This window comes from Aethalodelphis obliquidens, unplaced genomic scaffold (assembly GCF_003676395.1).
Source record: "Aethalodelphis obliquidens isolate GAN/ISIS:26980383/991018 unplaced genomic scaffold, ASM367639v1 scaffold8, whole genome shotgun sequence".
NCBI lineage: Eukaryota > Metazoa > Chordata > Mammalia > Artiodactyla > Delphinidae > Aethalodelphis > Aethalodelphis obliquidens.
The window spans coordinates 42,237,635-42,258,556 of record NW_020837952.1 but is presented as its reverse complement, the minus strand read 5'-3'; the positions used below and the strand labels follow the sequence as shown (position 1 = coordinate 42,258,556).

The 20,922-nt window shown below is 40.9% G+C and overlaps 1 protein-coding gene and 1 non-coding gene across 3 annotated transcripts; both read right to left on the bottom strand.

Annotated features, from left to right (window-relative positions):
- Window positions 1-13,984: 13,984 nt before the first annotated feature.
- On the bottom strand, window positions 13,985-20,442 carry SLC25A3 (solute carrier family 25 member 3). 2 transcript variants are annotated; one of them, XM_027107267.1, is made up of 8 exons: window positions 20,301-20,442; window positions 19,893-20,053; window positions 18,199-18,320; window positions 16,752-16,931; window positions 15,823-16,004; window positions 14,998-15,170; window positions 14,406-14,516; window positions 13,985-14,324 (listed from the first exon to the last, which is right to left on the bottom strand). In XM_027107267.1, the coding sequence occupies exons 2-8, from the start codon at window positions 20,047-20,049 to the stop codon at window positions 14,164-14,166; spliced, it is 1,086 nt and encodes a 361-aa protein (XP_026963068.1). In that variant the 5' UTR covers window positions 20,050-20,053; window positions 20,301-20,442; the 3' UTR covers window positions 13,985-14,163. The 2 variants fall into 2 exon arrangements, with proteins under 2 accessions (XP_026963068.1, XP_026963069.1); XM_027107268.1 differs by lacking the exon at window positions 20,301-20,442 and adding an exon at window positions 20,155-20,253.
- On the bottom strand, window positions 15,242-15,490 carry LOC113621350 (small nucleolar RNA SNORA53). Its single transcript, XR_003433139.1, has one exon. It is a non-coding gene; the product is annotated as a small nucleolar RNA SNORA53 (small nucleolar RNA).
- Window positions 20,443-20,922: the final 480 nt, after the last annotated feature.

Sequence of the window (20,922 nt, the reverse complement as noted above, 5' to 3'; positions counted from 1 at the left end):
TCCAATCCCTCTCCCCCACCCCCCACCTCTGATAACCACAAATCTGATCTCTTTTTCTATAAATTTGTTTGTTTGTCTGTTTTTGAAGTATAACTGACCTGCAACACTACAACACTACATTAGTTTCAGGTACACAACATAGTGATTTGATTTTTTTTTTTGTCACACCAAGTGGCTTGCAGGATAGTTCCCCCACCAGGGACTGAACCCAGGCACTCGGCAGTGAAATCGCGGAGTCCTTACCACTGGACCGCCAGGGAATTTTCACTGATTTGATATTTTTATATATTTCAAAATGAATGATCACCATGGTAAGTCTAGTTGCTTCTGTCACCATGAAAATATATTACATAATTATTAACTCTATTCCCCACACTACATTTCATCCCCATGACTCATTTATTTTGTAACTGGAAGTTTGTACCTCTTAATCTCCCCACCTATTTCTCTCCCCTCCCACCCCCCTCCGCTCTGGCAACCACCTGTTTGTTCTCTATCTCTGAGTCTGTTTCTGTTTAGTTATGTTCATTTGTTTTTTTAGATTCCACATATAAGTGAAATCATACAGTATTTTTGTCTTTCTCTATTTTACTTGGTATAATACCCTCTAGGTCCATCCGTATTGTCACAAATGGCAAGATTTCATTCCTTTTCATGACTAATATTCCATTGTGATATATACCTCACTGTGATATGTGATATATATCCCATTGTGATATATGGTATACCCCATATCTACCCCATCTTCTTTATCCATTCATCTATTGATGGGCACTTAGGTTGCTTCTATATGTTGGCAATTGTGAATAACGCTGTAATGAACATAGGGGGTGTATGTATTTTTTCAAATTAGTGTTTTTATTTTCTTTGGTTAAACACCCAGGAGTGGAATTGCTGATGGGCAGAGCCAGGTCCCAGGGTCTCTGGTGGCAGTGCCCTAGGTGTTCCAGAGTTGGTGTCAACCCACAGGTGGGTAGAGCCAGCACCCATGGGGTCCTGGGGCTGGTGACCACCTCCTATTGGGTGAGGCCAGTTCCCGGGGCCAGTGCTGGCCCACTGGTGGACACGGGTTGGAGACAGATCCTGGGCTCTCTGGTGGGCAAGGCTGGGTTCCAGGGCAGCTGAATCCCAGGGAAGCTGGCCTGTTGTGTCCCCACCTAGCTAGCTGCGTGGCTTGCAGTGTCCCAGTTCTGGTCCCTAGCAGCTGGCAGACAGGGCCGGGTCCAGACCCTATAAGCTAGAAGGAGGATTCCAAAATGACACTTGGCAGCACCAGTGTTCTCGTGGGGGAGCTCCCCAAAATGGCTGCTGCCGGTGTCTACGTCGCCAGAGTGAGTCTCAATTGCCTTCTGCCTCTCCAGGAGGCTCTCCAAGATCAGCCAGTGGGTCTGACCCAGGCTCCTTTAAAACTACTGCTTCTGCACTGTGTCTTGCAACATATGAGGCTTTGTGTGTACTCTAAGAGTGGAGTCTATATCTCCCAACCCTCCGAGTTTCCCAAAAGTAAGCCCTACTGGCCTTCAAAGCCAAATGTTCTGGGGGCTTGTCTCCTCAGATCAGGACCCCTGGGTCTGGGGAGCAGGAAGTGGAGCTCAGACCCCTCACTTTCGGGGGAGAAACTCTGCAGTTGTAATTATCCTCCCACTTGTGGGTCACCTACCCTGGAGTATGGGTCTTTAGTATACCTCATCTCTGACCCTCCTAATTGTATCATTGTGCTTCCTTCTTTATATCTTCAGTTGTAGAATATCTTTTCTGCTAGCCTTCAGGTGGTTCTCATCAATAATTGCGCTTTAGATAGTTGTAACTTTTGTATGTCTGTGGGAGGAGAAGAGCTCAGGGCCTTCCTACTCCACCATCTTGGCCGCTTCTAGGATGAGTCTCAAGTTTATGAATTCTTACACCAGAATGGCTCAACCCTAAGACTTGGGCTTTTTGCCATTAAAGAGTTAGCATTAAAATTGATTCACATAGGGCTTCCCTGGTGGCGCAGTGGTTGAGGGTCCGCCTGCCGATGCAGGGGACACGGGTTCGTGCCCCGGTCCGGGAAGATCCCACATGCCACGGAGCAGCTGGGCCCATGAGCCATGGCCGCTGGGCCTGCGCGTCCGGAGCCTGTGCTCCGCAACGGGAGAGGCCACAACAGTGAGAGGCCCGCGTAACGCAAAAAAAATAAATAAAAAATTTAAAAAATTGATTCACATAGTTCTAAGTTGAGCCCCAAGAAACTTTCTCCCTGCTTCTATGACTCCATATTATTTTCTCTTTCCTGAAATGCTGTAGCATTTGAAGTCTCCCTCACAATTTTATTGCCAAAACTTTATTTAAGCACTAAGTGTCCATCGTTCTTTGCAAATGGTTTCATGGGTGTCTGAAACGAGATCATGAGTTTCTTGATTCCTCATATCACGTATTCTGTTTTTAAAAGTGATATCCTGGGACTTCCCTGGTGGCTCAGTAGTTAACAATCCACCTGCCAATGCAGGGGACACAGGTTTGATCCCTGGTTCAGGAAGATTCCACATGCCGCAGAGCAACTAAGCCTGTGCGCCACAACTACTGAACCTGCGCTCTAGGGCCCTCGTGCTGCAACTACTGAGCCTGCGGGCTGCAACTACTGAAGCCCGCGCACCTAGAGTCTGTGCTCTGCAACAAGAGAAGCCACCACAATGAGAAGCCCATGCACCGGAACAAAGAGTAGCCCCTGTTCGCCACAACTAGAGAAAGCCCACGCACAGCAACAAAGACCCAACACGGCCAAAAATTTTTTAAAAATTAAAAAGTAATATCCCTTTGCACCTAGTACACAGCTGCACAGAGTAAGTGCTTGTATGCATCTGCCTTAAATACTAGGAATAGAATCCATTATATATGGTGACTGTGTTACTAGATACAGCAATTATTTGTGTTATGGGTATTTGAGTTCTTATTCCAAACCATAATGATTTTTTGTGATGGACTGCCCCATAATTACAGTGGCAAAAGACATATTTTTTGGAACAATATTTGATTCATCTCTGTTTTAATACGTAGAAACATAAGAGTTTGAAATCAGAGACACTAGGTTGCAATCCTAGCTCTGCCTAGTTCTGTGGCCTCGGACAAATTTAGTATCTGTGACCCTTAATTTCTTCATCTGTAAATAATAAATAATAATATCTACCTTATAGCACTGCTGTGAATATTAGCATTAATATATCTAAAGTGCCTGACACATCTGAAAAAGGACAAAGCCATTAATTAATATAACAAAAAGTTACATACTATGGAACTGCTTTTTGGAAAACAGCTCTATAGCCCACAGGGAGAGTATCACTGTAGTACATCCTAATGCAGTATTTGATGTTCATAACGATGATACCAAATGAAATGTAAGTTATGTTCCATGTAATCAACTTAATCAGACACAATAATGCATTTTAGACGTGAAACATATTTAAAAAGAAAAATTTCAGGCTGCATTGGTTCAAGATGGCAGAGTAGGACATGCTCTCACTCCCTCTTTTGAGAACACCAGAATCACAACTAACTGCTGAATAATCATCGACAGGAAGACACTGGAACTCACCAAAAAAGATACCCCACATCCAAAGACAAAGGAGAAGCCACAATGAGATAGTAGGAGGGGTGCAATCACAATAAAATCAAATCCCATAAGTGCTGGGTGGGTGACTCACAAACTGGAAAACACTTATACCACAGAAGTCCACCCACTGCAGTGAAGGTTCTGAGCCCCACATCAGGCTTCCCAACCTGGGGGTCCGGCAATGGGAGAAGGAATCCCCAGAGAATCAGACTTTGAAGGCTAGTGGGATTTGATTGCAGGACATCGACAGGACTGGTGGAAACAGAGACTCCACTCTTGGAGGGCACACACAAAAGTAGTGTGTGCATCAGGACCCAGGGGAAGGAGCAGTGACCCCAGGGGAGACTGAACCAGACCTACCTGCTAGTGTTGGAGAGTCTCCCGCAGAGGTGGGGGCTGGCTGTGTCTCACCATGAGGACAAGGACACTGGTAGCAGAAGTTCTGTGAAGTACTCCTTGGCTTGAGACCTCCCAGAGTCCGCCATTAGCCCCACCAAAGAGCCCCCGGTAGGCTCCAGTGTTGGGTTGACTCAGGCCAAACAACCAACAGGGAGGGAACCCAGCCCCACCCATCAGCAGACAAGCAGATTAAAGTTTTACTGAGCTCTGCCCACCAGAGCAACAGCCAGCTCTACCCACCACAGGTTCCTCCCATCAGGAAATTTACACAAGACTCTTAGATAGCCTCATCCACCAGAGGGCAGACAGCAGAAGCAAGAAGAACTACAATCCTGCAGCCTGTGGAACAAAAACCACATTCACAGACAGATAGACAAGATGAAAAGGCAGAGGGCTATGTACCAGATGAAGGAACAAGATAAAACCCCAGAAAAACAACTAAATGAAGTGGAGATAAGCACCCTTCCAGAAAAAGAATTCAGAATAATGATAGTGAAGATGATCCAGGACCTCGGAAAAGGAATAGAGGCAAAGATCGAGAAGATGCAAGAAATGTTTAACAAAGACCTAGAAGAATTAAAGAACAAACAAACAGAGATGAACAATACAATAACTGAAATGAAAAATACACTAGAAGGAATCAATAGCAGAATAACTGAGGCAGAAGAACAGATAAGTGACCTGGAAGACAGAATGGTGGAATTCACTGCTGAAGAACAGAATAAAGAAAAAAGAATGAAAAGAAATGAAGACAGCCTAAGAGACCTCTGGGACAACATTAAATGCAACAACATTCGCATTATAGGGGTCCCAGAAGGAGAAGAGAGAGAGAAAGGACCAGAGAAAATACTTGAAGAGATGACAGGCAAAAACTTCCATAACATAGGAAAGGAAATAGCCACCCAAGTCCAGGAAGCGCAGAGAGTCCCAAGCAGGATAAACCCAAGGAGAAACATGCCAAGACACATAGTAATCAAATTGGCAAAAATTAAAGACAAAGAAAAATTACTGAAAGCAGCAAGGGAAAAATGACAAATAACATACGAGGGAACTCCCATAAGGTTAACAGCTGAATTCTCAGCAGAAACTCTACAAGCCAGAAGGGAGTGGCATGACATATTTAAAGTGATGAAAGGGAAGAACGTACAACCAAGATTACTCTACTCAGCAAGGATCTCATTCAGATTCGATGGAGAAATCAAAAGCTTTACAGACAAGCAAAAGCTAAGAGAATTCAGCACCACCAATGCAGCTCTACAACAAAGGCTAAAGGAACTTCTCTAAGTGGGAAACACAAAGAAGAAAAGGACCTACAAAAACAAACCCAAAACAATTAAGAAAATGGTAATAGGAACATACATATTGATAATTACCTTAAACGTGAATGGATTATATGTTCCAACCAAAAGACACAGGTTCACTGAATGGATACAAAAACAAGACCTATATATAAGCTGTCTACAAGAGACCCACTTCAGACCTAGGGACACATACAGACTAAAAGTGAGGGGGTGCAAAAAGATATTCAGTGCAAATGGAAATTAAAAGAAAGCTGGAGTCGCAATACTCTATCAGATAAAATAGACTTTAAAATAAAGAATGTTACAAGAGACAAGGAAGGACACTACCTAATGATCAAGGATCAATCCAAGAAGAAGATATAACAATTATAAATATATATGCACCCAACAAAGGACCACCTCAATACATAAGTCAACTGGTAACAGCTATAAAAGAGGAAATTGGGCTTCCCTGGTGGCGCAGGTTGAGAGTCCGCCTGCTGATGCAGGGGACACGGGTTCGTGTCCCGGTCCGGGAAGATCCCACATGCCACAGAGCAGCTGGGTCCGTGAGCCATGGCCGCTGAGCCTGCGCGTCCGGAGCCTGCGCTCCGCAACAGGAGAGGCCACAACAGTGAGAGGCCCACATACCACAAAAAAAAAAAAAAAAAAAAGAGGAAATCGACAGTAACACAGTAATAGTGGGGGACTTTAACACCTCACTTACACCAATGGACAGATCATCCAAACTGATAATTAATAAGGAAACACAAGCTTTAAATGACATAATAGACCAGATAGATTTAACTGATATTTATAGGACATTCCATCCAAAAACAGCAGATTACACTTCCTTCTCAAGTGTGCATGAAACATTCTCCAGGATAGATCACACCTTGGGTCACAAATCAAGCCTCAGTAAATTTAAGAAAATTGAAATCATATCAAGCATCTTTTCTGACCACAACACTATGAGATTAGAAATCAATTACAGGGGAAAAAACGTAAAAAACACAAACACATGGAGGCTAAACACTACGTTATTAAATAACCAAGACATCACTGAAGAAATCAAAGAGGAAACCAGAAAATACCTAGAGACAAATGACAATGAAAACACAATGATCCAAAACCTATGGGATGCAGCAAAAGCAGTTCTAATGGGAAGTTTAAAGCAATACAAGCCTACCTCAAGAAACAAGAAAAACTTCAAATAAACTATCTAACCTTACACCTAAAGGAACTAGAGAAAGAAAAACAAACAAAACCCAAAGTTAGTAGAAGGAAAGAAATCATAAAAATCAGAGCAGAAATAAATGAAATAGAAATGAAGAAAACAATAGCAGGACTTCCCTGGTAGCACAGTGGTTGAGAATCTGCCTGCTAATGCAGGGGAAATGGGTTCAAGCCCTGGTCTGGCAGGATCCCACATGCCACAGAGCAACTAGGCCCATGAGCCACAACTACTGAGCCTGCGTGTCTGGAGCCTGTGCTCCGCAACAAGAGAGGCTGCAATAGTGAGAGGCCCGTGCACCGCGATGAAGAGTGGCCCCCGCTTGCCACAACTAGAGAGAGCCCTCGCACAGAAACGAAGACCCAACACAGCAAAAATAAATTAATTAATTAATAAACTCCTAACCTGAACACCTTTAAAAAAAAAATAGCAAAGATCAATAAAACTAAAATCTGGTTCTTTGAGAAGGTAAACAAAATTGATAAACCATTAGCCAGACTCATCAAGAAAAAGAAGGAGAGGACTCAAATCAATAAAATTAGAAATGAAAAAGGAGAAGTTACAACAGACACCGCAGAAATACAAAGCATCCTAAGAGACTACTACAAGCAACTCTATGCCAATAAAATGGACAATCTGGAAGAAATGGACAAATTCTTAGAAAGGTAAAACCTTCCAAGACTGAACCAGGAAGAAATAGAAAATATGAACAGACCAATCACAAGTAATGAAATTGAAACTGTGATTAAAAATCTTCCAACAAACCAAAGTCCAGGACCAGATGGCTTCACAGCTGAATTCTATCAAACATTTAGAGAAGAGCTAAAACCCATCCTTCTCAAACTCTTCCAAACAATTGCAGAGGAAGGAACACTCCCAAACTCATTCTATGAGGCCACCATCACCCTGATACCAAAACCAGACAAAGATACTACAAAAAAAGAAAATTACAGACCAATATCACTGATGAATATAGATGCAAAACTCAACAAATACTAGCAAACAGAATCCAACAACACATTGAAAGGATCATACACCATAATCAAGTGGGATTTATCCCAACGATGCAAGGATTCTTCACTATATGCAAATCAATGTGATACACCATATTAACAAATTGAAGAATAAAAACCATATGATCATCTCAATAGATGCAGAAAAAGTTTTTGACAAAATTCAACACCCATTTATGATAAAAACTCTCCAGAAAGTGGGCACAGAGGGAACCTACCTCAACATTAAAAAGGCCATATATGACAAACCCACAGCAAACACCATTCTCAAAGGTGAAAAACTGAAAGCATTTCCTCTAAGATCAGGAACAAGACAAGGATGTCCACTCTCACCACTATTATTCAACATAGTTTTGGAAGTCCTAGCCATGGCAATCAGAGAAGAAAAAAAAATAAAGGAATACAAATTGGAAAAGAAGAAGTAAAACTGTCACTGTTTGCAGATGACATGATACTATACATAGAGAATCCTAAAGATGCCACCAGAGAACTACTAGACCTAATCAATCAATTTGGTAAAGTTGCAGAATACAAAATTAATGCACAGAAATCTCTTGCATTCCTATACACTAACGATGAAAAATCTGAAAGAGAAATTAAGAAAACACTCTCATTTACCACTGCAACAAAAAGAATAAAATACCTAGGAATAAACCTACCTAGGGAGAAAAAAGACCTGTATACAGAAAACTGTAAGACACTGATGAAAGAAATTAAAGGTGATACAAACAGATGGAGAGATATACCATATTCTTGGACTGGAAAAATAAGTATTGGGAAAATGACTGTACTACCCAAAGCAATGTACAGATTCAAAGCAATCCCTCTCAAACACCAACGGCATTTTTTACAGAACTAGAACAAAAAATTTTTAAATTTGTATGGAGACACAAAAGACCCCAAATAGCCAAAGCAGTCTTGAGGGAAAAAAAAGGAGCTGGAGGAATCAGACTCCCTGACTTCAGACTATACTACAAAGCTACAGTAATCAAGACAATATGGTAGTGGCACAAAAACAGAAACATAGATCAATGGAACAAGATAGAAAGCCCAGAGATAAACCCATGCACCTATGGTCAACTAATCTATGACAAAGGAGGCAAGGATATACAACGGAGAAAAGACAGTCTCTTCAATAAGTGGTGCTGGGAAAACTGGACAGCTACATTGTAAAAGAATGAAATTAGAACACTCCCTAACACCATACACAAAAGTAAACTGTAAGACTGGACATTATAAAACTCTTAGAGGAAAACATAGGAAGAACACTCTTTGACATAAATCACAGCAAGATCTTTTTTGATCCACCTCCTAGAGTAATGGAAAGAAAAAGAAAAATAAACAAATGGGACCTAATGAAACTTAAAAGCTTTTGCAAAGCAAAGGAAACTACAAACAAGATGAAAAGACAACCCTCAGAATGGGAGAAAATATTTGCAAATGAATCAATGGACAAAGGATTAATCTCCAAAATATATAAACAGCTCATGCAGCTCAGTATTAAAAAAACAAACAACCCGGACTTCCCTGGTGGCACAGTGGTTAGGAGTCCGCCTGTCAATGCAGGGGACATGAGTTCCAGCCCTGGTCCAGGAAGATCCCACATGCCACAGAGCAACTAAGCCCATATGCCACAACTACTGAGCCTGTGCTCTAGAGCCTGTGAGCCACAACTACTGAGCCCGCACACCACATCTACTGAAGCCCGCGTGCCTAGAGCTCTGTTCCACAACGAGAAGTCACTGCAATGAGAAGCCTGCGCACCGCAAGGAAGAGTAGCCTGCATCCGCTACAACTAGAGAAAGCCTGTGTGCAGCAACAAAGACCCAACACAACCAAAAATAAATAAATTTATAAAACAAAAACAAATAAACGACCCAATCAAAAAATGGGCAGACCTAAATAGACATTTCTCCAAAGAAGACATACAGATGGCCAAGAAGCACATGAAAAGCTGCTCAACATCACTAATTATTAGAGAAATGCAAATCAAAACTAAAATGAGGTATCACCTCACACCAGTTAGAATGGGCATCATCAGAAAATCTACAAACAATAAATGCTGGAGAGGGTGTGGAGAAAAGGAAACCCTCTTGCACTGTTGGTGGGAATGTAAATTGATACAGCCACTATGGAGAACAGTATGGAGGTTCCTTAGAAGAACTAAAAATAGAATTACCATATGACCCTGCAATCCCACTACTGGACATATACCCAGAGAAAACCATAACTCAAAAAGGCACATGCAGGGCTTCCCTGGTGGCGCAGTGGTTGAGTCTGCCTGCCGATGCAGGGGACACGGGTTCATGCCCCGGTCTGGAAAGATCCCACATGCCGCGGAGCGGCTGGGCTTGTGAGCCATGGCCGCTGAGCCTGTGCGCCTGTGCTCCGCAACGGGAGAGGCCACAGCAGTGAGAGGCCCGCGTACCGCAAAAAAAAAAAAAAAAAAAAAAAGGCACATGCACCCCAATGTTCACTGCAGCACTATTTACAATAGCCAGGTCATGGAAGCAAACTAAATGCCCATCAACAGATGAATGGATAAAGATGTGGTACATATTTGCAATGGAATATTATTCAGCCATAAAAAGGAATGAAATTGGGTTATTTGTAGAGACGTGGATGAATCTAGAGACTGTCATACAGAGTGAAGTAAGTCAGAAGGAGAAAAACACATATCGTATATTAACACATATGTGTGGAACCTAGAAAAATGGTCCAGCTAAATCGGTTTGCAGGGCAGAAATTGAGACACAGATGTAGAGAACAAACGTATGGACACCAAGGGGGGAAGCGGCGGGGGTGGTGGTGGTGGTGTGATGAATTGGAAGATTGGGATTGACATGTATACATTAATGTGTATAAAATGGATAATTAATAAGAACCTGCTGTATAAATAAGTAAAATTCAAAAGTTCAAAAAAAACGTCAGCACTTAAAAATATAAATTCAACTATCTGAAAATTCATTAATGAAAAATATTAGTTTCTGGGGAATTCCATGGTGGTCCAGTGCTTAGGATTCGGCGCTTTCACTGCCGGGGCCCAGGTTCAATCCCTGGTCAAAGAACTAAGACTCCACAAGCCACACAGCACGGCCAAAAAAAAAATTTTTAATTTCTATCAGTGCCAAATAAATGAGGTACTCATCTTGTTTGGTGCTATTCTACTCATTATTTTAATGATTCACAAATCTATCAGTAATTTGGTAGCCATCCTGAGTGGGACTTTCTTGAAGGAACCCTCAAATCTGGAATGTCACTAGGTTCATTGTCATGATTTTGTTTTCAAGACAGATAGATGTGGAGGCAAATATAGAATGGAAAACTTTGGATCTGTTTCCCAACAGTAGAAAATGTAAAATTAATCACTTCAATAGATATGGTCTCTTACGGGTGAGTCATCTTCAGCTTTCTGTGGAATTTCCCTGCTTTAATACTATTTAAAGTCTAACCAGTTGTGCAGTCAATAAAATCAGTGAAGAATTGTTTATCCATGATTAAAAGTTGATTACATTATTATTTTCAGAATATTAACGATGTCTGAAAAAGCAGTTTTAACCTTGGTTGATACAGCCTCCTGGTGTTGAGATCATGGGTCTTGAAATAATAGATATTGCCCCTAACATGAATTATCCTCCATCTTCAAATCTTGCATATGCTGCGTTCCACAAAGAAACCTAGCTGACTTGCACATCAAATCACAGTATATTGGGTACGAATTGTATCTTATGTAGGAGACACATTCTCTAGGCTTTCATGCAGTATAGCCAACCTTTAAGTGACTGTTGCATGCATGGTACTTTATAGAGTCTATAAAACCACAAATGAAAACCTTGGAATAGTTGCTTTCTAGGAAATTCAAGTCACCAAAGATTCATAAACCGTTTATCAATGTGAGGTGAACATCTCATACACCTCCTATGACCACTTTGGAGGATGTGAAGTCAGGGCTGCCTTGCAAAAGAGAAAATGATTCAGTAGATAATATCTGAGTTAAGAGCTGTTAAGAGTAGCTTACTAAGTAGCTTACTAAGGTACATCATTGTTTGATATATCAAGAGGCACAGCATTCCGTTGTGAACTCCGGATTCCTCAAAGTTTGCAATCAGTTTCTTATCCACATGGTATCTAGGATTTTTAACAATTATTGATTTATCATGTAAATGATAAAAATTGTATAAACAATATGTTTATATAATTTATGTTGAAGAAACAGTATATAACTCCTAATTTAGCAGCAAGACTGACTGCCATGCACCAAACTTGACGAATATTGTGGACACTTTCCCCAAAATGGTATCAAAACATTTCATGAAGCTTTCACACAATGGAGATTTGGTTAAGCTGTTAAGTTTTTCAATTTTGTTGTATATGTCACCAGATAATTTAGCAAAAATCTGGCTTTCTTAGAGCTTCTTAGAGACAAGTTGAATTTTATTTGATCTCTCTGGAAACTAATTATGTCCTAGTGTTAAGACGTAATTCAATTAAACAACTAATCACATATACTCATCCCACTGGGTTCTGTTTTGTGGAATTAACATTTTCTTAAAGCCAAATGTGAAAAAAACAATGTTAAAATATCCTTATTAGAATTTTTATTTTCAGCATGAATAAATTTTAAAATACAAAATGGGAATTCACATTTTAAGTGGGCATTTTAATTGAATTTTGAGGATGAAATGGTTTTACCTCAGAAATAGCTTTGAAAGTTCTCTAACTACAAATAGCAAGCAATTCTTGACAGCTTGAACAGCATACTTTATGTCAATCCCCACGAATGAAACCAATTGCTTCTCTTGAAAATAAGACTTGAATCCTGGCTGGCAGTGGAAACCTCTCATGGTGAAGCTGACTGAACTGCATACCCTGAAGTTTTTAAATCCACAGTCCCACCTCTCCATTGGCCCAATATACATATATATCCAATCCCACAGGCTCTTACAATGTGACTGACCCTCCTCCCAGTAGGAGGTGGAGTCTATGCTCCTTTTCCATGAAGCTGGGATTTGATCTTCTGGGACTTCTGGTGACCAAGAGTATAGTGGAAGTGATGCTAGGACTTCCAAGGCTAATTCCTATAAAAGATCCAGCTTCTGCCTGGCTCCACTTCAGAGCCCTGAAATAAGTCCAGTTGCCCTAAAGCCACCATGCTGTGGATTTTGAGGAAAGCCTGAGCCACTAACAGGGAGATGCTCAAACAATCTCCCTCTAACCGGATGTGAAAAAGCCTTTGGAGATGACCCAAGAGCTACCATCTGATTGTAACTTCATGAGACACAGAAGCAGAAGAACCCAACAAATGCTCCTTAATTTCTGACCCACAGAAAGCTTGAGATCGTATCGTCTCTTGCCATTACATTTCAGATGATTCGTTACACAGCAGTAACTAATGCACACTGATGACACCAACTGTCACAGCCATCATTTGCTTGGGGTCAGACCGCAGCTCTACCTTTTGTCAGTTTGGTCCAAATTTACACCCATAACCCCTCCTTTTTCTCTGCAACACAGGTAAAATAAGACTGGAACCTTAAACAAGACCAGGTGATGATGACAGACAGAAGTTAACATGTAATGAGATATACCTGGTTTCTAAATTTAGTTCACTGACCTTATAACATGGGTTTGTAATGAAAACATTTATCTTCCTGTTTAGACTCCTTTGAAGTTTTTTTCCTGAGGTCCCATCTGCATACTTTACACAGGGTCTGTCAACTCAATCCAGATATTATATCCAAAGGCCTGAAGGTAAAATGTAATCAGACTTGAAAAAATAAACTATATTACAGATTGGGCTTTTATACTTCCTAACCAAAATACAAGGGAAAACTAAACAGTGGCTTACGTTCTAGCTTTTAAAAAATCAGTTTGGGCTTAAACCAAATTCCAGATGCTTCAATGTGCCGAAGTGCCACCGTCCCAGGGGCATTCACCTACTCCAGGTGTCAAGCAGGTACCTTTTTTAAAAACAAAACCAGAAATAGTTTTTTTTTGTAATTTAGAAAGTCAGATCTGTGTGAGAATTAAGTTACCTGAAATAGTTTTTAGCTATCAAATGTTTTGGTCCTTCTAAAAAGCTATCATTCTAAGAAACAGCCTAATTTAGATTACCTTCTTTTACAAATAAGGATTAACACACTGATTAGGATTTTTAAAAGTATATTAAGTGTTGCAAAAATCTGATTATATACGGAAATGTACTTGTCAAAATAAACCACAAATGAATATTTATCCATATTCAAACTGAACAATTAAATTGTTTTTAAAAATTTAGGGCATGGTTCCTAAAAATGTAAGAACTCTCTTGAGTGACAAATCCTGAAACATATGACAATTTATGAGTAGGGATCATAGTATTCAACCAACAGTGATTTTTTTTTCCTTGAGGTTCTAATGTATGCATAATTCTTTCCATTTTAGGGTTAATTCTTTAAAAACTAGTTTTAAAAATAATTATCAAGTCACAGACAAACCATGAACAGTTGGGTTTATTTCAACAGTAAGTTTGAAACTCTTGCTTCTGGCAAGAGTACTACAGTAATTATATTAGGAATAGGTAATTTCCTACACTGTCAGATATATAAAAGTTCCTTCTGCATTTTCCTCAACACTGATCAACAAGCAGATTCAGTCCACATCTGCTTTCATCTACTCAGTGTACCCAAGCTTCTTCTTCAGAGATTCTGGCATCTCAGGGGGAGGAGGGCGAGGGAGCCTGAAGTAGACCTTCACGGAGTCATAGATGAACCACTGCAGTGCAGTCAGAGTGCCAATCATGATGATACGGGCAAAGAGTCCCTTCCATACACCTGGATAAAATATGAAATGTGAGTGAAAAATATACTCCAAAGTGTTATTCTTTCTTTAGAGGGGAGGAAAAAAAATCTTACCTCTAAATCCAAGTCTCTGGAGGACCAGAGACGCACTGCTACCCTTCTCTTTATTCAACACAGACACCACAGAATCAGCAGGGTGAGAAACAATGGCACAGAAGACTCCAGCTGAAAAAAAGTCAAGATAAATGATCCAATATGGGGTCAGTTAAAAAAAATTTTCACATCACAGCCAACAACATTTTCATGAGTAATAAAATTTTCTTGTGTTTAAATAAATCATATTTTAGAGTGAGACTGACAAGAAAAGTTATAAAGCAGTCTACCCTCTGTAAAACAGAACAATCCCTCAAGTTATATTCAGATTTTAACACTTTCTCTTGTATTAAAAATTTGTTATTGGAAAAACTAAACAACAAAAAAAGGCACAGCAGTGAAGTCAATACATTCCCAAGCTTAATTATGACATGCAAACCACAAAACAATTATTTTAGGAACGAATTAGCAAGTATTTATGAATCCTGAAGAGTGTATAAAACGCAATGGAAAGATAAAACTTCTTTGGAATATTTTTCCCTCACAAAAGAGGCCAATACTGGAAATGATTATTCTTAATTTCACAGACAAGCATGTTCAAAATAATTCATACCTATGTAACCTGCCACAAATGTGACAACCAGCTGCTCTGGCTTTGAACATTCACTTCGGGGCTTGGGAACCACAAACTTGTACAATGCTTCAACAGTACGTTCAAAGCAGGCGAACTTCATCATGGTGTATGGTATCTGTCTCATCCAGAGAGGAGCAACCCCCTTGTAGAATCTAGGAAATCAGAAGACTTATTTTACTCAGTTGCATATATTCATCTAGCAGACTTTTTCATTATTAACAGACGTGTCCGCACACCAGTCAAGTCCTGATAGTAACAAAATGGCAGCACTACTGCATGTCATTTCTATCAGAACCTAAGACTAACATGCAGGTATATTTATCTCACATGCCAATGACTCAAGCACCTTTGACTATACAACCAAAAAAGTTGCTGGATGTTTCTTTCACTGGGACTACAAGAAACAGTAAGTTTACAAGTAGAACTCAGCTCAAGATTGGCATCCACAAAGGTGGATCTAAGGAAGCATGTGTGGCCCGACTATATGCAAATTCTTAACTGTGAACATAGATGACAAGAATTCTAACAAGGACACTCCCCAACCCCCAAGTTAAGAGTTAATATTTAGGTCAAATATCAAGTCATTTGTAGACTGACAAATGATTCTAACTTTAGGGGAAAAAAAAACCCCTTAATTCAGGGTTCAAGCCATGTATCAACTTATCCTTGCCCCTAAAGTTTACGTTCTGTGTGAGGCGGAAAGAGATATGAAAAAAGAGAAAGTCTGGCAGGTTTAACGCTAACAAATGCGGTTTTCTCAAATGAGTATTTTTATACTATACATTTAGGCAAACGTTTACTTACGCCTTTATGCCTTCTTCCTTATACATTTTGGGAGCTGCATCCCTCAAAGTGTTAGCATATCCTGGTTGGGTTTGAATTCGAACCTTAGCAGCTTCCATAGGAGCCAGAGCAATGTCAGCAAAGAATTCAGCACTGGCAGAGGCAGCCAAATATAGTGATGTGCGCCAGAGATAGGCATTCTCCTAAATGAAAAACATAAGGAGAAACATGAATTGCTGCTGCACTGGCTGTTCTCAATTTAAGAGACAGTTCTAGGCAACAGTTAAATTTCAGACATTTTAAGTGTTTCTTTATCACAGTCCACAGATAACACACATGAGACTGAGTAACTCTCATAACCTCATCAATCACAGTACACTGTGAATATTTTTTGAATGTCTAGGTGCCAAGGATAGTTGACCCTTGAACTCACACAGGATACTACAATCCTTCTCTTTAAAAAACTCAAATCCAACTTATTTGGAAAGCAGCACAGCACAATAAAAAGAGCACTGAAATCCAATGAAATAGTTTCTTTTTCTTATCCTGTTTATGTTAAAACAGCCTTATGACACAACACTGTAAAGCAATTATACTCCTATAAAGATGTTGATAAAAAAAAAAACAGCCTTATGATTTGAAACATACTGTTCACCCTTTCTGAGACTATTTCCTCAGTTCTAAAAACAGGCTGAGTCAAACAAAAATCTAAGATCCTTTTTGGTCTTACATTAAAAACTGAGGACTTTTTTTTTCCTTTTTCTTCTTTTTTAAATATTTATTTATTTGTTTGGCTGCGCCAGGTCTTAGTTTCGGCATGTGGGATCTAGTTCCCTGACCAGGGATCGAACCTGGGCCCCTTGCGTTGGGAGCGTGGAGCCTTAACCACTGGACCACCAGGGAAGTCCCTAAAAGCTGAGAACTTTCAATTTCAAAGGTAAATTACATACCTCTCCAAGCATGTTGCTATACAAAACTTTGAAGACTTCATAAAAGCCAAATTTGCAGAGCCCTTGCATAGAGTAGCCAATGAAAGTCGGAGCCCATCCTTTGGCCAAACCACGAACACCATCTTCTTTGAGTGTAACTGAGAATCCATTAAATATGCCCTTGTACTTTTGTGGGTCCACCTTTATTTAAAACAAGAAGAAGAAAAAAAATTAAATGTACGACAGAGATAATAACACTTCTCACAAACATTTAATTCTGTTATTATTAGTTTTTCCTTTTGGTTCTAATATAAACTTTAGTAACTACACAAAAGATGGGTAAATACAAGTTCACTGCATGATATCAGCTTAATGTCTACTATTATCTTTGTAAATGTAACTTTTTGTACAGTAAGGTCTAGCTTTCTTTCAGTCAGACTTAAGTCTTGGAGAGTTAGTTAAGAGGATAAAATTCCTACAAAAATACATGAAAAACTGACATGAGATTTTCCCACCACCCAACTCTCTTTACCACTTAAAAATTAGTCTTAAAGCTACTTCATAAACAATAATTAAGTCTATATCCTTGAGATATGCTAACCCATTAAGTGATTGTAAAGTTTTGTGAACTTAAGACAATCAAATTAAATACAAGTTAAAAAGGTACATCAACATGAAAACCCTCTTTTGAGTTAAGAATTAAATTCCCTTTAAGAGACATGCATAAGACGTTTTAGCAAAGGTGTATTTAATATTCATTCTATTAACTAATGGGGGTAAAAATCTTAATCTATTTCTGCCAGTACTAGAAGGGCTGGTATACATCACCTTCCTCTCCCTGCTAACATTTCACCTTCCTTTCTCTTTTAGGTAAGTAGACCGCTAATCCTGTTTGGGACAAATAAATTTTTGATGTTTGATTATTTGTGTTTCAATAATCCTAATTAAGACATTTTAATTGTAAAAGAAAACCTTTTATGTAAATAAATATGCAAGAAGCTATGCCCACAAATTTTAAACACTATACAGTGAGAGTTTTTTAATCTATAGTGTTCTCTGCCTTGATCTTATCAATAAATAAGAGACATGAAGTTACATCATATAATACACAAAGAATGATTGCCTACTCTGACGTGTAAGTGCTTGTAAAATGACTATTTGGAGCAAAAAAGAATCGGTAGGCCTTGAAGAACTCTAGGCAGAATTCAGCCCAGCAGCAAGAACCACTTACAACCAGAGTCTGAGATCAACAATCTACCTTCACTCTTATTTTAAAAGAGGTATTTCTTGGATTTAAAGCACTAATTAAAGTAAAAATCATGCGTTAAAGAAATCTGAGTTTGGTGTTCTCCTAAAATTTCCGGCAGTCATAACGTCTTCATTCTTCTCAATTGTGAAGTCCTTTAATATTACTTGGAATTAAGTCACACACAGAAGAGATGTTCAATGTTGTCATCTCAATACAAACCTGCATACGGCATTTCACTAAATCCAGAGGAACAACAGCAGTGTGTGTCAGACCACAACTTAAGACCCCACCAAAGCCACACAGTGCGTAAAACTTCGCAGAGCCATATTCACAACTGTACTCTGTAATAAAACAAGACACACCATGCGTTTTAATATAATACTCATGTTACTGGTTATCAACTTACCTCCTGGACAGTTAGGTTTCCACACAGCTTGTTAGTAGGTAACAGCCATGTTACAACAATGTTTTATTTAGTCCAACATGCAAAAACAAACCTGCATTCTGCATTTAACCAGATCTAGAGGAACCAATGCTGTATGTGTTGTGCCACAACTAATAATTCCTCCAAGTCCACAGAGGAGAAAGAATCTGCCAGATCCATAGTCACAGCTATACTGCTCTGTTTGATTGAAAAAAAAAAAAATCAAGTAAGTATTTCTTCAGAGGTGACTAAGGCCATGGGAATGCAAGAGAACTACGTTTCCCTGTGAAAAAGTACTATCACAACTGAACAGCTCTGCCCACCATTTACAAGTAAACTGAAAGATAATTTTCCACCTAGTGTGAGCAAGAAATTCACTGCCAAAATCAAAACAATCATTTAAAGATTCTGAAGGTTCTTATCTGTGAGATACTACCTCTCTCTCGTTTTGCCATATAAATTTTAAAAAAAGTTTTCTATATCATTAATAGCTCTTCCAAATTACTAACGGCTGATAAGAACACACTTCTGAGTACCAATCCAACTTAAATCATGTAAAAGCTTGCAAACCTCTAAGGCTACCCCAGCCACTAACCAATGCTATCCCCACTTATGGATCCCTATAGTGTAAAAATAGATAAACATAAATTCCTGCAGTCAAATACATTTACTACACAAATGACCATAGATTTAACTGTCTAAATTGAAGGACCGAATGATGATGTAAGGGTTTTTTCCTCACACTAAAGACAGAACAGAAACACGTAATAATTTTTTTTTTAAATCTTTACATTTTACAGGTACAAGGTAGATAACATATTCTGTACTCCTGCAATTCGGTTTTCAGGTTTCTCTATAAATACACTCCACTGGGATTTAAAATACACACAGTTAAAATAAAGTTGGGTCTAATCATCAAGAAACCCGAGAGATAAGATCAAAGGGATTCCTATCTATTATATCCTTTCTATGGTCTCTCCGGGTCTACAAGTCAATCAGGCGCATTAAAACAAGAGTTACCCAGTTATCACACACACCTTGTGTCAACTAATATTAGACTCCGGGAATACTAAAAGGGAGGAAACAATATTTTTAAAAAGAAAGTGAAAGCAAAATCAAATAACTGATAATACAGTTAGAACTGCGGTGGCCAGTGGTTAGGATATAGACTTTACCCAATGCCTAGTCGGCTGACCAAGCGGGCTCACGGTGAAGATAAGGAGCTAGTCACGGCCTCTATGCCTCCACTCACTCGAGGACGCGGAGGTCACGGAGGGAGCAGGGCCTAGACCCTTCCACGCCCTTGAGGGAGAGCCAAGGATCCGACACCCGGCTTCGGGCGGAACGAGCTGACATCCTCGGACAAACAACTGGGCGCCCTCCTGCGCTGCCGCGGGCAGGGCGCGCGTCCTTCCCTGTCCTCCGGGCCGAGCACGCCACGAAGGCCGAGGGGACCTCACAACCGTATCGGGACAGGGTCTGACCTCACCTTCCACAGAGGCGGCTGCCAGCTTGCGGGAGCGACGGGGTGGGCCCGGGGTCCCGGCGGGGTTGCTGCGGGGGCCCGCGAGACCATCTTGCACCAACTGCAGGTGGGGTGCGTTGAAGGGGTTCGCCCGCGCCAAGTGCGCCACGGACGAGAACATCTTTCTAGGGGGAGAGGAAGCGGCGGTCAGAGGAAAGGCAAAGGGGTCCGTTAGGCCGGCTAAAGTCACCGGCACCCTGGGACCACCCCCGCAACCAGGCCTTGCCTCTTCCCGCCTCCGCGCCCTTGAGGAGGTCACCGCGGCCTCCCCAAAGGAGGAGGCCAACGGGGCCTACAGCCAAAGAAGCGCCCCACCGGGTCTCCGCGCTCCGCTCCCCGCACGCACTGCAGGGAAGGCCGAGCCACACTCACTCCCTAAGATGGCGAACACACCACCGCTCCCTCGGAAAGGCTGGGGCTCACAGAGGCCGAACGTCCTCCGGGTCTCTAGATCTGTGCCTTTCGCGAGTCGTCAGCGCGACGCACATAGTGCGTCACTACAGACTGGCGGCACCCATTGGCGAAGAAGAGCGCCGAGGCCCTAACGTCATCGCGTTCTCCTAGCAGCCGTATCCCCGCCCCACTCGCCCTAGCCCTTCCGGCCCGGCTTCTGCGCAGGAGGGTTCCTTTTGCGCAGGCGCGCATTCCAGGCCGGTGTTGTGAGTTGTGTGGGTTTGTGCTCGTGACCTTCTCTTTTTGTCCCTTCACCTTCAAACGTCTCTCCTGGAATCTGGGGCTTACTTTCTTTTCATTTAAATGAGCCCCAATATACTAGTCACCTAAAAAAAAAAAATCCGGGCTTCCCTGGTGGCGCAGTGGTTGAGAGTCCGCCTGACGATGCAGGGGACACGGGTTCATGCGCCAGTCCGGGAGGATCCCACATGCCGTGGAGCGGCTGGGCCCTTGAGCCATGGCTGCTGAGCCTGCGTGTCCGGAGCCTGTGCTCCGCAACAGGAGAGGCCACAGCAGTGAGAAGCCCGCATACCGCAAAAAA

Coding starts and splice junctions, on each gene's coding strand:
- SLC25A3 (XM_027107267.1), bottom strand. CDS start 20,049: ATGTTCTCGTCCGTGGCGCACTTGGCGCGGGCGAACCCCTTCAACGCA. Junction 18,321..19,892: donor GGCAGCCGCCTCTGTGGAAG/GTGAGGTCAGAC, acceptor GTTTTATTACAG/AGTACAGTTGTGAATATGGC. Junction 15,171..15,822: donor AAGGAAGAAGGCATAAAGGC/GTAAGTAAACGT, acceptor CTGATTTCCTAG/ATTCTACAAGGGGGTTGCTC.